We start from the raw sequence: 16,362 nt of genomic DNA, 5'->3' as shown, positions 1-16,362 counted from the left end.
GGCTGACCGACTGTACACAGAGAACTGTAGACAGGGCTGACTGACTGTACACAGAGAACTGTACACAGGGCTGACTGACTGTACACAGAGAACTGTACACAAGGCTGACCGACTGTACACAGAGAACTGTACACAGGGCTGACTGACTGCACACAGAGAACTGTACACAGAGCTGACCGACTGCACACAGAGAACTGTACACAGGGCTGACTGACTGTACACAGAGAACTGTACACAGGGCTGACTGTACACAAGGCTGACTGACTGTACACAGAGAACTGCACACAGGGCTGACTGACTGTACACAGAGAACAGTACACAGGGCTGACTGACTGTACACAGAGAACTGTACACAGGGCTGACTGACTGTACACAGAGAACTGTACACAGGGCTGACTGACTGTACACAGAGAACTGCACACAGGGCTGACTGTACACAAGGCTGACTGACTGTACACAGAGAACTGCACACAGGGCTGACCGACTGTACACAGAGAACTGTACACAGGGCTGACCGACTGTACACAGAGAACTGTACACAGGGCTGACTGACTGTACACAGAGAACTGTACACAAGGCTGACCGACTGTACACAGAGAACTGTACACAGGGCTGACTGTACACAAGGCTGACTGACTGTACACAGAGAACTGCACACAGGGCTGACTGACTGCACACAGAGAACTGTACACAGGGCTGACTGACTGTACACAGAGAACTGTACACAGGGCTGACTGACTGTACACAAAGAACTGTACACAGGGCTGACTGACTGTACACAGAGAACTGTACACATGGCTGACTGACTGTACACAGAGAACTGTACACAGGGCTGACTGACCGTACACAGAGAACTGTACACAGGGCTGACTGACCGTACACAGAGAACTGTACACAGGGCTGACTGACTGTACACAGAGAACTGTACACAGGGCTGACCGACTGCACACAGGGCTGACTGACTGTACACAGAGAACTGCACACAGGGCTGACTGACTGTACACAGAGAACTGTACACAGGGCTGACTGACTGTACACAGAGAACTGTACACAGGGCTGACTGACCGTACACAGAGAACTGTACACAGGGCTGACTGACCGTACACAGAGAACTGTACACAGGGCTGACTGACTGTACACAGAGAACTGTACACAAGGCTGACCGACTGCACACAGGGCTGACTGACTGTACACAGAGAACTGTACACAGGGCTGACTGACTGTACACAGAGAACTGTACACAGGGCTGACTGACCGTACACAGAGAACTGTACACAGGGCTGACCGACTGCACACAGAGAACTGTACACAGGGCTGACTGACTGTACACAGAGAACTGCACACAGGGCTGACTGACTGTACACAAGGCTGACCGACTGTACACAGAGAACTGTACACAGGGCTGACTGACTGTACACAGAGAACTGTACACAGGGCTGACTGTACACAAGGCTGACTGACTGTACACAGAGAACAGTACACAATTCTTGAATTCTGTAAGTTTTGTACATATTGTGAAGTGTATTGTCCAATACTTTTCTAATTGATAGTGTTAGCATAAAGCAACCCAAATTAGGAAGCATTTCAAGACTAAAGGGGCTCTAAAGGCTTGAAAGCATGTAACATATATTTGAAGGCGCATTCATGATAAAAATTATGGGTCTAATTCAGAACAACTTTTTTCTGGGAGGCTGGGGTCTTGTGAATAAATTCCTACCATATATAGAATAAAATAGTGATTTCTTTTTTTTCCCTCATGTCCCTCCTACTTTGGAATTGCCCTACAGCATTTGAAATGTTGAATAGTACTTACCTAATATTTACAAGATTACTCGTAAGCTGTGCCGCAGAATCATTATACTCTCCACCATTTGTTGAATAACGCAGTGCTGGAAAATATGAATACAATTATTATCACGTTATAGAGTACACTTACTATCAGCCATGATGATGAAACTGATATTGTAATGCCAATCCTATTACCATGTTCATTAGCATAACACCTATGTATTTAAAAAAAATGACCAATTAGAATGATTCTCATGTTGCTTTAAAAAATACACAAGCCATATTGGTAATGCAAAACTCTGTAATTTTATACACACGCATGAAGAAATATGATATGCTGCATCAAGAGAAGTAAGTGGGTAAATGCCTTTGTTTCCCATGGTAAGTGGGTAAATGCCTTTGTTTCCCATGGTAAGTGGGTAAATGCCTTTGTTTCCCATGGTAAGTGGGTAAATGCCTTTGTTTCCCATGGTAAGTGGGTAAATGCCTTTGTTTCCCATGGTAAGTGGGTAAATGCCTTTGTTTCCCATGGTAAGTGGGTAAATGCCTTTGTTTCCCATGGTAAGTGGGTAAATGCTACATTCCCAAACTTGTACCTATGTTTCCCATGGTAAGTGGGTAAACGCTACATTCCCAAACTTGTACATATGTTTCCCATGGTAAGTGGGTAAATACTACTTCCTCAAACTTGTACATATGTTTTCCATGGTAAGTGGGTAAATACTACATCCCCAAACTTGTACATATGTTTTCCATGGTAAGTGGGTAAATGCTACATTCCCAAACTTGTACATATGTTTCCCATGGTAAGTGGGTAAATACTACATTCCCAAACTTGTACCTATGTTTCCCATGGTAAGTGGGTAAATGCCTTTGTTTCCCATGGTAAGTGGGTAAATACTACATTCCCAAACTTGTACCTATGTTTCCCATGGTAAGTGGGTAAATGCCTTTGTTTCCCATGGTAAGTGGGTAAATGCTACATTCCCAAACTTGTACCTATGTTTCCCATGGTAAATGGGTAAATACTACTTCCTCAAACTTGTACATATGTTTTCCATGGTAAGTGGGTAAATACTACATCCCCAAACTTGTACATATGTTTCCCATGGTAAGTGGGTAAATGCTACATTCCCAAACTTGTATCTGTTTCCCATGGTAAGTGGGTAAATACTACTTCCTCAAACTTGTACATATGTTTTCCATGGTAAGTGGGTAAATACTACATCCCCAAACTTGTACATATGTTCCCATGGTAAGTGGGTAAATACTACATCCCCAAACTTGTACATATGTTTCCCATGGTAAGTGGGTAAATGCTACATTCCCAAACTTGTATCTGTTTCCCATGGTAAGTGGGTAAATACTACTTCCTCAAACTTGTACATATGTTTTCCATGGTAAGTGGGTAAATACTACATCCCCAAACTTGTACATATGTTTCCCATGGTAAGTGGGTAAATGCTACATTCCCAAACTTGTATCTGTTTCCCATGGTAAGTGGGTAAATACTACTTCCTCAAACTTGTACATATGTTTTCCATGGTAAGTGGGTAAATACTACATCCCCAAACTTGTACATATGTTTCCCATGGTAAGTGGGTAAATGCTACATTCCCAAACTTGTATCTGTTTCCCATGGTAAGTGGGTAAATGCTACATTCCCAAACTTGTACCTATGTTTCCCATGGTAAGTGGGTAAATGTCTGTTTCCCATGGTAAGTGGGTAAATACTACATTCCCAAACTTGTACATATGTTTCCCATGGTAAGTGGGTAAATGCTACATTCCCAAACTTGTATCTATGTTTCCATGGTAAGTGGGTAAATGCTACATTCCCAAACTTGTACCTATGTTTCCCATGGTAAGTGGGTAAATGCCTTTGATTCCCATGGTAAGTGGGTAAATACTACATTCCCAAACTTGTACATATGTTTCCCATGGTAAGTGGGTAAATGCTACATTCCCAAACTTGTACCTATGTTTCCCATGGTAAGTGGGTAAATGCCTTTGTTTCCCATGGTAAGTGGGTAAATACTACATTCCCAAACTTGTACATATGTTTCCCATGGTAAGTGGGTAAATGCTACATTCCCAAACTTGTACCTGTTTCCCATGGTAAGTGGGTAAATGCTACATTCCCAAACTTGTACATATGTTTCCCATGGTAAGTGGGTAAATGCTACATCCCCAAACTTGTACATATGTTTCCCATGGTAAGTGGGTAAATGCTACATCCCCAAACTTGTACATATGTTTCCCATGGTAAGTGGGTAAATGCTACATTCCCAAACTTGTACCTGTTTCCCATGGTAGGTGGGTAAATGCTACATTCCCAAACTCGTACATATTTTCCATGGTAAGTGGGTATTAATACTACATCCCCAAACTTGTACCTATGTTTCCAATGGTAAGTAGGTAAATGCTACATTCCCAAACTTGTACCTATGTTTCCCATGGTAAGTGGGTAAATGCTACATTCCCAAACTTGTACCTATGTTTCCCATGGTAAGTGGGTAAATGCCTTTGTTTCCCATGGTAAGTGGGTAAATACTACATCCCCAAACTTGTACCTATGTTTCCCATGGTAAGTGGGTAAATACTACATCCCCAAACTTGTACCTATGTTTCCCATGGTAAGTGGGTAAATACTACATCCCCAAACTTGTACATGTTTCCCATGGTAAGTGGGTAAATACTACATTCCCAAACTTGTACCTGTTTCCCATGGTAAGTGGGTAAATACTACATTCCCAAACTTGTACCTATGTTTCCAATGGTAAGTAGGTAAATGCTACATTCCCAAACTTGTACCTATGTTTCCCATGGTAAGTGGGTAAATGCTACATTCCCAAACTTGTACCTATGTTTCCCATGGTAAGTGGGTAAATGCCTTTGTTTCCCATGGTAAGTGGGTAAATACTACATCCCCAAACTTGTACCTATGTTTCCCATGGTAAGTGGGTAAATACTACATCCCCAAACTTGTACATGTTTCCCATGGTAAGTGGGTAAATGCAACATCCCCAAACTTGTACATATGTTTCCCATGGTAAGTGGGTAAATGCTACATCCCCAAACTTGTACATATGTTTCCCATGGTAAGTGGGTAAATACTACATCCCCAAACTTGTACCTATGTTTCCCATGGTAAGTGGGTAAATGCTACATTCCCAAACTTGTACATATTTTTTCCCATGGTAAGTGGGTAAATACTACATCCCCAAACTTGTACATATGTTTCCCATGGTAAGTGGGTAAATGCTACATTCCCAAACTTGTACATATGTTTCCCATGATAAGTGGGTAAATACTACTTCCTCAAACTTGTACATATGTTTTCCATGGTAAGTGGGTAAATACTACATCCCCAAACTTGTACATATGTTCCCCATGGTAAGTGGGTAAATACATCCCCAAACTTGTACATATGTTTCCTATGGTAAGTGGGTAAATACTACATCCCCAAACTTGTACATATGTTTTCCATGGTAAGTGGGTAAATACTACATCCCCAAACTTGTACATATGTTTCCCATGGTAAGTGGGTAAATGCTACATCCCCTATGGTAAGTGGGTAAATGCTACATCCCCAAACTTGTACATATGTTTCCCATGGTAAGTGGGTAAATACTACATCCCCAAACTTGTACCTATGTTTCCCATGGTAAGTGGGTAAATGCTACATCCCCAAACTTGTACATATGTTTCCCATGGTAAGTGGGTAAATGCTACATTCCCAAACTTGTACATATGTTTCCCATGGTAAGTGGGTAAATACTACTTCCTCAAACTTGTACATATGTTCCCATGGTAAGTGGGTAAATACTACATCCCCAAACTTGTACATATGTTCCCCATGGTAAGTGGGTAAATACTACATCCCCCAAACTTGTACATATGTTTCCCATGGTAAGTGGGTAAATACTACATCCCCAAACTTGTACATATGTTTCCCATGGTAAGTGGGTAAATGCTACATTCCCAAACTTGTATCTGTTTCCCATGGTAAGTGGGTAAATACTACTTCCTCAAACTTGTACATATGTTTTCCATGGTAAGTGGGTAAATACTACATCCCCAAACTTGTACATATGTTTCCCATGGTAAGTGGGTAAATGCTACATTCCCAAACTTGTATCTGTTTCCCATGGTAAGTGGGTAAATACTACTTCCTCAAACTTGTACATATGTTTTCCATGGTAAGTGGGTAAATACTACATCCCCAAACTTGTACATATGTTTCCCATGGTAAGTGGGTAAATGCTACATTCCCAAACTTGTATCTGTTTCCCATGGTAAGTGGGTAAATGCTACATTCCCAAACTTGTACCTATGTTTCCCATGGTAAGTGGGTAAATGTCTGTTTCCCATGGTAAGTGGGTAAATACTACATTCCCAAACTTGTACATATGTTTCCCATGGTAAGTGGGTAAATGCTACATTCCCAAACTTGTATCTATGTTTCCATGGTAAGTGGGTAAATGCTACATTCCCAAACTTGTACCTATGTTTCCCATGGTAAGTGGGTAAATGCCTTTGATTCCCATGGTAAGTGGGTAAATACTACATTCCCAAACTTGTACATATGTTTCCCATGGTAAGTGGGTAAATGCTACATTCCCAAACTTGTACCTATGTTTCCCATAGTAAGTGGGTAAATGCCTTTGTTTCCCATGGTAAGTGGGTAAATACTACATTCCCAAACTTGTACATATGTTTCCCATGGTAAGTGGGTAAATGCTACATTCCCAAACTTGTACCTGTTTCCCATGGTAAGTGGGTAAATGCTACATTCCCAAACTTGTACATATGTTTCCCATGGTAAGTGGGTAAATGCTACATCCCCAAACTTGTACATATGTTTCCCATGGTAAGTGGGTAAATGCTACATCCCCAAACTTGTACATATGTTTCCCATGGTAAGTGGGTAAATGCTACATTCCCAAACTTGTACCTGTTTCCCATGGTAGGTGGGTAAATGCTACATTCCCAAACTCGTACATATTTTCCATGGTAAGTGGGTATTAATACTACATCCCCAAACTTGTACCTATGTTTCCAATGGTAAGTAGGTAAATGCTACATTCCCAAACTTGTACCTATGTTTCCCATGGTAAGTGGGTAAATGCTACATTCCCAAACTTGTACCTATGTTTCCCATGGTAAGTGGGTAAATGCCTTTGTTTCCCATGGTAAGTGGGTAAATACTACATCCCCAAACTTGTACCTATGTTTCCCATGGTAAGTGGGTAAATACTACATCCCCAAACTTGTACCTATGTTTCCCATGGTAAGTGGGTAAATACTACATCCCCAAACTTGTACATGTTTCCCATGGTAAGTGGGTAAATACTACATTCCCAAACTTGTACCTGTTTCCCATGGTAAGTGGGTAAATACTACATTCCCAAACTTGTACCTATGTTTCCAATGGTAAGTAGGTAAATGCTACATTCCCAAACTTGTACCTATGTTTCCCATGGTAAGTGGGTAAATGCTACATTCCCAAACTTGTACCTATGTTTCCCATGGTAAGTGGGTAAATGCCTTTGTTTCCCATGGTAAGTGGGTAAATACTACATCCCCAAACTTGTACATGTTTCCCATGGTAAGTGGGTAAATGCAACATCCCCAAACTTGTACATATGTTTCCCATGGTAAGTGGGTAAATGCTACATCCCTATGGTAAGTGGGTAAATGCTACATCCCCAAACTTGTACATATGTTTCCCATGGTAAGTGGGTAAATACTACATCCCCAAACTTGTACCTATGTTTCCCATGGTAAGTGGGTAAATGCTACATTCCCAAACTTGTACATATTTTTTCCCATGGTAAGTGGGTAAATACTACATCCCCAAACTTGTACATATGTTTCCCATGGTAAGTGGGTAAATGCTACATTCCCAAACTTGTACATATGTTTCCCATGATAAGTGGGTAAATACTACTTCCTCAAACTTGTACATATGTTTTCCATGGTAAGTGGGTAAATACTACATCCCCAAACTTGTACATATGTTCCCCATGGTAAGTGGGTAAATACATCCCCAAACTTGTACATATGTTTCCTATGGTAAGTGGGTAAATACTACATCCCCAAACTTGTACATATGTTTTCCATGGTAAGTGGGTAAATACTACATCCCCAAACTTGTACATATGTTTCCCATGGTAAGTGGGTAAATGCTACATCCCCTATGGTAAGTGGGTAAATGCTACATCCCCAAACTTGTACATGTTTCCCATGGTAAGTGGGTAAATACTACATCCCCAAACTTGTACCTATGTTTCCCATGGTAAGTGGGTAAATGCTACATCCCCAAACTTGTACATATGTTTCCCATGGTAAGTGGGTAAATGCTACATTCCCAAACTTGTACATATGTTTCCCATGGTAAGTGGGTAAATACTACTTCCTCAAACTTGTACATATGTTCCCATGGTAAGTGGGTAAATACTACATCCCCAAACTTGTACATATGTTCCCCATGGTAAGTGGGTAAATACTACATCCCCCAAACTTGTACATATGTTTCCCATGGTAAGTGGGTAAATACTACATCCCCAAACTTGTACATATGTTTCCCATGGTAAGTGGGTAAATGCTACATTCCCAAACTTGTATCTGTTTCCCATGGTAAGTGGGTAAATACTACTTCCTCAAACTTGTACATATGTTTTCCATGGTAAGTGGGTAAATGCTACATCCCCTATGGTAAGCGGGTAAATGCTACATCCCCAAACTTGTACATATGTTTCCCATGGTAAGTGGGTAAATACTACATCCCCAAACTTGTACATATGTTTCCCATGGTAAGTGGGTAAATACTACATCCCCAAACTTGTACATATGTTTTCCATGGTAAGTGGGTAAATACTACATCCCCAAACTTGTACATATGTTTCCCATGGTAAGTGGGTAAATACTACATCCCCAAACTTGTACATATGTTTCCCATGGTAAGTGGGTAAATGCTACATCCCCAAACTTGTACATATGTTTCCCATGGTAAGTGGGTAAATACTACATCCCCAAACTTGTACCTATGTTTCCCATGGTAAGTGGGTAAATGCTACATTCCCAAACTTGTACATATTTTTTCCCATGGTAAGTGGGTAAATACTACATCCCCAAACTTGTACATATGTTTCCCATGGTAAGTGGGTAAACGCTACATTCCCAAACTTGTACATATGTTTCCCATGGTAAGTGGGTAAATACTACTTCCTCAAACTTGTACATATGTTTTCCATGGTAAGTGGGTAAATACTACATCCCCAAACTTGTACATATGTTCCCATGGTAAGTGGGTAAATACTACATCCCCAAACTTGTACATATGTTCCCCATGGTAAGTGGGTAAATACTACATCCCCAAACTTGTACATATGTTTCCCATGGTAAGTGGGTAAATGCTACATCCCCAAACTTGTACATATGTTGCCCATGGTAAGTGGGTAAATACTACATCCCCAAACTTGTACCTATGTTTCCCATGGTAAGTGGGTTAATGCTACATTCCCAAACTTGTACATATTTTTTCCCATGGTAAGTGGGTAAATACTACATCCCCAAACTTGTACATATGTTTCCCATGGTAAGTGGGTAAATGCTACATTCCCAAACTTGTACATATGTTTCCCATGGTAAGTGGGTAAATACTACTTCCTCAAACTTGTACATATGTTCCCATGGTAAGTGGGTAAATACTACATCCCCAAACTTGTACATATGTTCCCCATGGTAAGTGGGTAAATACTACATCCCCAAACTTGTACATATGTTTCCCATGGTAAGTGGGTAAATACTACATCCCCAAACTTGTACATATGTTTCCCATGGTAAGTGGGTAAATACTACCGGTACATCCCCAAACTTGTACATATGTTTCCCATGGTAAGTGGGTAAATACTACATCCCCAAACTTGTACACATGTTTCCCATGGTAAGTGGGTAAATACTACATCCCCAAACTTGTACATATGTTTCCCATGGTAAGTAGGTAAATACTACATCCCCAAACTTGTACCTATGTTTCCCATGGTAAGTGGGTAAATGCTACATTCCCAAACTTGTACATATTTTTTCCCATGGTAAGTGGGTAATTACTACTTCCTCAAACTTGTACATATGTTCCCATGGTAAGTGGGTAAATACTACATCCCCAAACTTGTACATATGTTCCCCATGGTAAGTGGGTAAATACTACATCCCCAAACTTGTACATATGTTTCCCATGGTAAGTGGGTAAATACTACCGGTACATCCCCAAACTTGTACATATGTTTCCCATGGTAAGTGGGTAAATACTACATCCCCAAACTTGTACACATGTTTCCCATGGTAAGTGGGTAAATACTACATCCCCAAACTTGTACATATGTTTCCCATGGTAAGTAGGTAAATACTACATCCCCAAACTTGTACCTATGTTTCCCATGGTAAGTGGGTAAATGCTACATTCCCAAACTTGTACATATTTTTTCCCATGGTAAGTGGGTAATTACTACTTCCTCAAACTTGTACATATGTTCCCATGGTAAGTGGGTAAATACTACATCCCCAAACTTGTACATATGTTCCCCATGGTAAGTGGGTAAATACTACATCCCCAAACTTGTACATATGTTTCCCATGGTAAGTGGGTAAATACTACATCCCCAAACTTGTACATATGTTTCCCATGGTAAGTGGGTAAATACTACATCCCCAAACTTGTACACATGTTTCCCATGGTAAGTGGGTAAATGCTACATCCCCAAACTTGTACATATGTTTCCCATGGTAAGTGGGTAAATACTACATCCCCAAACTTGTACCTATGTTTCCCATGGTAAGTGGGTAAATGCTACATTCCCAAACTTGTACATATTTTTTCCCATGGTAAGTGGGTAAATACTACTTCCTCAAACTTGTACATATGTTCCCATGGTAAGTGGGTAAATACTACATCCCCAAACTTGTACATATGTTCCCCATGGTAAGTGGGTAAATACTACATCCCCAAACTTGTATATATGTTTCCCATGGTAAGTGGGTAAATACTACATCCCCAAACTTGTACATATGTTTCCCATGGTAAGTGGGTAAATACTACATCCCCAAACTTGTACATATGTTTCCCATGGTAAGTGGGTAAATACTACATCCCCAAACTTGTACATATGTTCCCATGGTAAGTGGGTAAATACTACATCCCCAAACTTGTACATATGTTTCCCATGGTAAGTGGGTAAATACTACATCCCCAAACTTGTACATATGTTTCCCATGGTAAGTGGGTAAATACTACTCCTATCCTGTACCTACTGTAGTTATGTTCAATGAATTAAAATGGAATCAATGTTATAATGTATCAAGTTTCACAAAGGAGTGTTGTAGCATATAAGGCTATGAATGATCTGGTGCCTAGTTGTTAAAATTATCCGCACTCATCAAACTAGGTCAATGTCTCATACTGATTTAGTTGTACCAAGGCCCTCCCCCCCCCCCCAAAAAAAAAAAGTTTTTCTTACAAGAGCCCTAGCTTTGGCTTTTTTAACAAGCTTTTGCTGGAAGTTAGGTCAGCAGAGCGTAAATATTTTTTTAAGGCAATTTTTCAGACTTCTTAATTATTAATTACATGTTTTAGTAATGTTAGTAACTTTTTTTCTGGTTATTTCATTGCATTATAAACTTCAACGTACATTATTCATAAGAAACCTTATCATTATTTGGTTTCATAAGTTTTATTCGCCTTGTATTTTATAGCAATTTATTTATGTCTGGGCAGACAAAGACTTTATTGTGCTGAAGAAATCACCCAGAATAAAGATAATAACAAGTGGTTACTGGTACCCAGAGTTTTGTATTAATCCAAACTGAGTATTCACCCTATGAACCAAACTGATTTCTACGGAAATGTTAATTTAATGAATGAATGAATGAAACAATTAAACATTAACTTTGTTAACCAACCAGGGTCGGACAAATTCTTGCCGCTAATAACAGCTACCGCTGTAAACAGGATATAAACAGAACAACTCATTAACAAAGAGACAATTGTTTCTGTATCACACAAGTCATTACTACTCATGTCAAATGTCTGTATTATGTTCAACACAATTCATGTATCTACTGGCTTATATGGATAATTTCATTCACATCCACAAAGAATTGAGGTTGAATTACTCTGTAATTCCATTCTAATGTTAATGTTAATTCTAAAACAACCAGACAGAATATGTCAATTGCTTACAGAATTTGTCAACCCCTCCAAATTTATGAAGAGTGAGTGTTGTATTTTACTTTACTACTGAATTTTATAACAATAATCTAAACTCATGTAAATATTATATACCTTATAGTTATTAAACGAAATCAATATATTGGTTTATAGACCTGTCTTGGGGTATGTTTTTTTAGAATTGTGACATCTATAGATTTTTTTCCCATAAAATAATGATACACCTTTTACACACATTTATTTTATTTTTTACGGGATTCTGATCTGTGGTCAATGGCAACTTAGGTCCATTTAGTCCCAATTAACAAATAAATTATAGAAAAGTGTTAACAATGCACTTACCCATTGAATATAGATTATCAAAAACTTGATGCATACGAATAATTTCATAATATAACTCATCATAACTGTGTGGACTTGGAAGAAATGTATCACCATAGGTAATAAATAAATTAAATATTACAACAACCTGAAATATGGAAAAATATACAATGATTTTATGTGTGAGTCACATATATTCAACATCATTTGTCTTAGTAAGCAAATAACTTTGAATAAACGGCAAGGTAAGTACTACGTCAAATCATAGTAAACATGTACTGTGTGCGTAACTCGAACCGGCGCTCGCATACGGCACCTAATCGCCTGCCTTCACGTCACTACACGTCTTCTCCTCGACCACCGAGCTTATTACGTGCAGAGAACATAAAACCCATCCACGAGATCCGCGCTACACGGCAAGGTTTTAAGAAAATTTGTATTACATACCTAACAGTTTATTTATGAACCAATTAATAACAAGAGACATATATTACGAATAAAAAAACACAATAAAATCAAATAAAGCTTAGAAAGAACTCCCGTGTGCTGAGAGTATTAGAGACACTTACAAATTAATTCTAAATTACTTGTACTTGAGATATTGATGGAAAAATTAATTATGCAAATCAGGTCATTAATATGAACAGATATTAACCCAAAACTAATCAGGTTTGCACATTGTCCTAGAGCATCTACATACCAAGTTTCATTGAAATGGAATAATTAGTACTATAGACATCAGTGTGAAAGAATAAAATTGATTTAATTATGCAAATTAGGTAATTAATATGTAGAGATTTTAACCCAAAATTAATCAGGTCTGTCTATTGTCTTAGAACATTTATGTACCAAATGTTATTGAAATGTGATGATAGTACTGGAGATATCAGTGGAAAAGCCAAAATGTTTACCCAAAATCAAATCTGTGCATTAGTTCAGAGCATCTATGTACCAAGTTTCATCAAAATCCAATAACTGGTTCCTTAGATATCAGTGGAAAAGGCATGGAACAGCTAAAAATTAGCTAATTATCATTCAAATTAGATAATTAATATGCATGGATTTCTACCAAAACCTAATCAAATCTATGAACCAAGTTTAATCAAAATTTGATTAGTGGTTCTTGAGATAATGATGGAAGAAAAAAAGTGATATACATACATATATACAGACAGATAGGGTAGCTGCACACAGGATTCAATCATATGCAGGAAAAGGTTTCCAATTGATAGCATGTTTAGATCTGCCATTTTGTTTGTTGTTAATAAATTATCAGTACTGTACATATGCATTATGTGTGTACGGGTTTAATTAATATGCAAATTAGCCACAACACATCCATTTTTTTTATTCTGGGGACAACATCGCTGTTTGTCCAAATCATAAATCCTCATAAATAATTAACCATATCACGTAATGCTCATTTGTAAAGTACACTATTTGTGTCAAATATTTGTTTACTCCTTTTGAGGTTTTCAGTACACTATGAAAGCGTTAATTTCAATTGACATCTAATTTTAGTCTTTTAGGGGTTTTATTTTACACAGTTTTTCATAAGAATATAATTTACAGCAAATTTCAGTTATCAATGAAAATTAAAACCTGTCTATGAGTGATTGTTTCCAAAACATATACCGGATATATTTATTTATAGTCTCAGAATATTTGTTTTTTGCAGAGATTTGCATTCACTTGGGAAAATTAAATGTATTCCCATCATTTGCACTCAATGAATTATACATTCAAAAATGTATTAACTGTCTCACATTGGATAGCTCACCTGACTTTACCTGAATACAGAAAGTCTACAACATTTATCATGCATCATTTCCTGACAAACCAATGAATATTTCTGCAATAAGAGAGGGCTTACTTACCTTATGTGACAAGTAAAATATATTGTATTTCGGAAGTAATGAAGATTCATTGGACAAGAAAAATTTCAATAAGCTCACAAGTGCTGTAAAAAATACAAAATAAACTGAATTTATGCACACTAATGCCTAACTCCCCAATTACCTGAACACAGATGTACACTAATGCCTAACTCCCCAATTACCTGAACACAGATGTACACTAATGCCTAACTCCCCAATTACCTGAACACAGATGCACACTAATGCCTAACTCCCCAATTACCTGACCACAGATGCACACTAATGCCTAACTCCCAAATTACCTGACCACAGATGCACACTTATGCCTAACTCCCCAATTAACTGACCACAGATGCACACTAATGCCTAACTCCCCAATTACCTGACCACAGATGCACACTAATGCCTAACTCCCCAATTACCTGAACACAGATGTACACTAATGCCTAACTCCCCAATTACCTGAACACAGATGTACACTAATGCCTAACTCCCCAATTACCTGAACACAGATGCACACTAATGCCTAACTCCCCAATCACCTGACCACAGATGCACACTAATGCCTAACTCCCCAATCACCTGACCACAGATGCACACTAATGCCTAACTCCCCAATTACCTGACCACAGATGCACACTAATGCCTAACTCCCCAATTACCTGAACACAGATGCACACTAATGCCTAACTGCCCAATTACCTGACCACAGATGTACACTAATGCCTAACTTTGCATCTACCTGTTCACAGATGCACACTAATGCCTAACTTTGCATCTACCTGTTCACAGATGCACACTAATGCCTAACTCCCCAATTACCTGAACACAGATGTACACTAATGCCTAACTCCCCAATTACCTGAACACAGATGCACACTAATGCCTAACTCCCCAATTACCTGAACACAGATGCACACTAATGCCTAACTGCCCAATTACCTGTTCACAGATGCACACTAATGCCTAACTTTGCATCTACCTGTTCACAGATGCACACTAATGCCTAACTTTGCATCTACCTGAACACAGATGTACACTAATGCCTAACTCCCCAATTACCTGAACACAGATGTACACTAATGCCTAACTCCCCAATTACCTGAACACAGATGCACACTAATGCCTAACTCCCCAATTACCTGAACACAGATGCACACTAATGCCTAACTGCCCAATTACCTGTTCACAGATGCACACTAATGCCTAACTTTGCATCTACCTGTTCACAGATGCACACTAATGCCTAACTTTGCATCTACCTGTTCACAGATGCACACTAATGCCTAACTTTGCATCTACCTGTTCACAGATGCACATAGATGCACGTTAAAGTGCAATTTCATATTCACCTGCACACTAATGCCTCCCTCTTCATTTACCTTCACATTTACCAGTTCACAGATGAACACTAATGCCTAACTTCACCATTCTTACCTGTCCATAACTGTTTCCAAGTATATTGTAACCTAACTCTGCACTTCTTCTGATAACACAATACTCTATGCACAATACCCAAGCATCGTCTATATATGAAATAAAAAATGTTTTAGTTACCATGACAATACTGGATTCATTAGAAGAAGAAAATACCATGATACAAAGCAAGTCAGTAACTGTGGTTTCAGATACGTGTTCCCGACACCCAAACACACCTAATCAATGTTGGCAACACCAAGATACAGCATCAAAGCTTCCCTATTACAAATAGGTAAAAATAGGCTGTTTTCAATTGTGGTGATATCACCTTAGCTCTATTTCAACCACATTTTGCCAAATTACATCAAGACTCCCCAGGTTTACACTCAGGTTGGTATGTTTTGCAAATTACATTAAGACTCCCCAGGTTTACACTCAGGTTGGTATGTTTTGCAAATTACATTAAGACCCCCCAGGTTTACACTCAGGTTGGTATGTTTTGCAAATTACATTAAGACTTCCCAGGTTTACACTCAGGTTGGTATGTTTTGCAAATTACATTAAGACTCCCCAGGTTTACACTCAGGATGGTATGTTTTGCAAATTACATCAAGACTCCTCAGGTTTACACTCAGGTTGTATGTTTTGCAAATTACATTAAGACTCCCCAGGTTTACACTCAGGTTGGTATGTTTTGCAAATTACATTAAGACTCCCCAGGTTTAC

General features: G+C 38.9%; 1 protein-coding gene across 2 annotated transcripts in view; it reads right to left on the bottom strand.

Moving 5' to 3' along the window:
- Positions 1-16,362, bottom strand: part of LOC100371746 (armadillo-like helical domain-containing protein 3) — a 99,971-nt gene that overhangs the window by 22,263 nt on the left and 61,346 nt on the right. For both annotated transcript variants that reach the window (XM_085498173.1, XM_085498174.1), the window contains exons 20-23: positions 15,655-15,743; positions 14,218-14,300; positions 12,362-12,488; positions 1,814-1,889 (exon numbers count right to left, since the gene is read on the bottom strand). In XM_085498173.1, the coding sequence (XP_085354299.1) occupies positions 1,814-1,889; positions 12,362-12,488; positions 14,218-14,300; positions 15,655-15,743 (375 nt within the window). The remainder of the gene's footprint in view (positions 1-1,813; positions 1,890-12,361; positions 12,489-14,217; positions 14,301-15,654; positions 15,744-16,362) is intronic.

The sequence above is a fragment of the Saccoglossus kowalevskii genome, chromosome 4, assembly GCF_978046115.1.
Source record: "Saccoglossus kowalevskii chromosome 4, keSacKowa6.1, whole genome shotgun sequence".
NCBI classification, from domain to species: Eukaryota; Metazoa; Hemichordata; class Enteropneusta; family Harrimaniidae; genus Saccoglossus; species Saccoglossus kowalevskii.
Note: the sequence above shows the minus strand (reverse complement) of the source record. Positions and strands in the feature narration are given on the sequence as shown.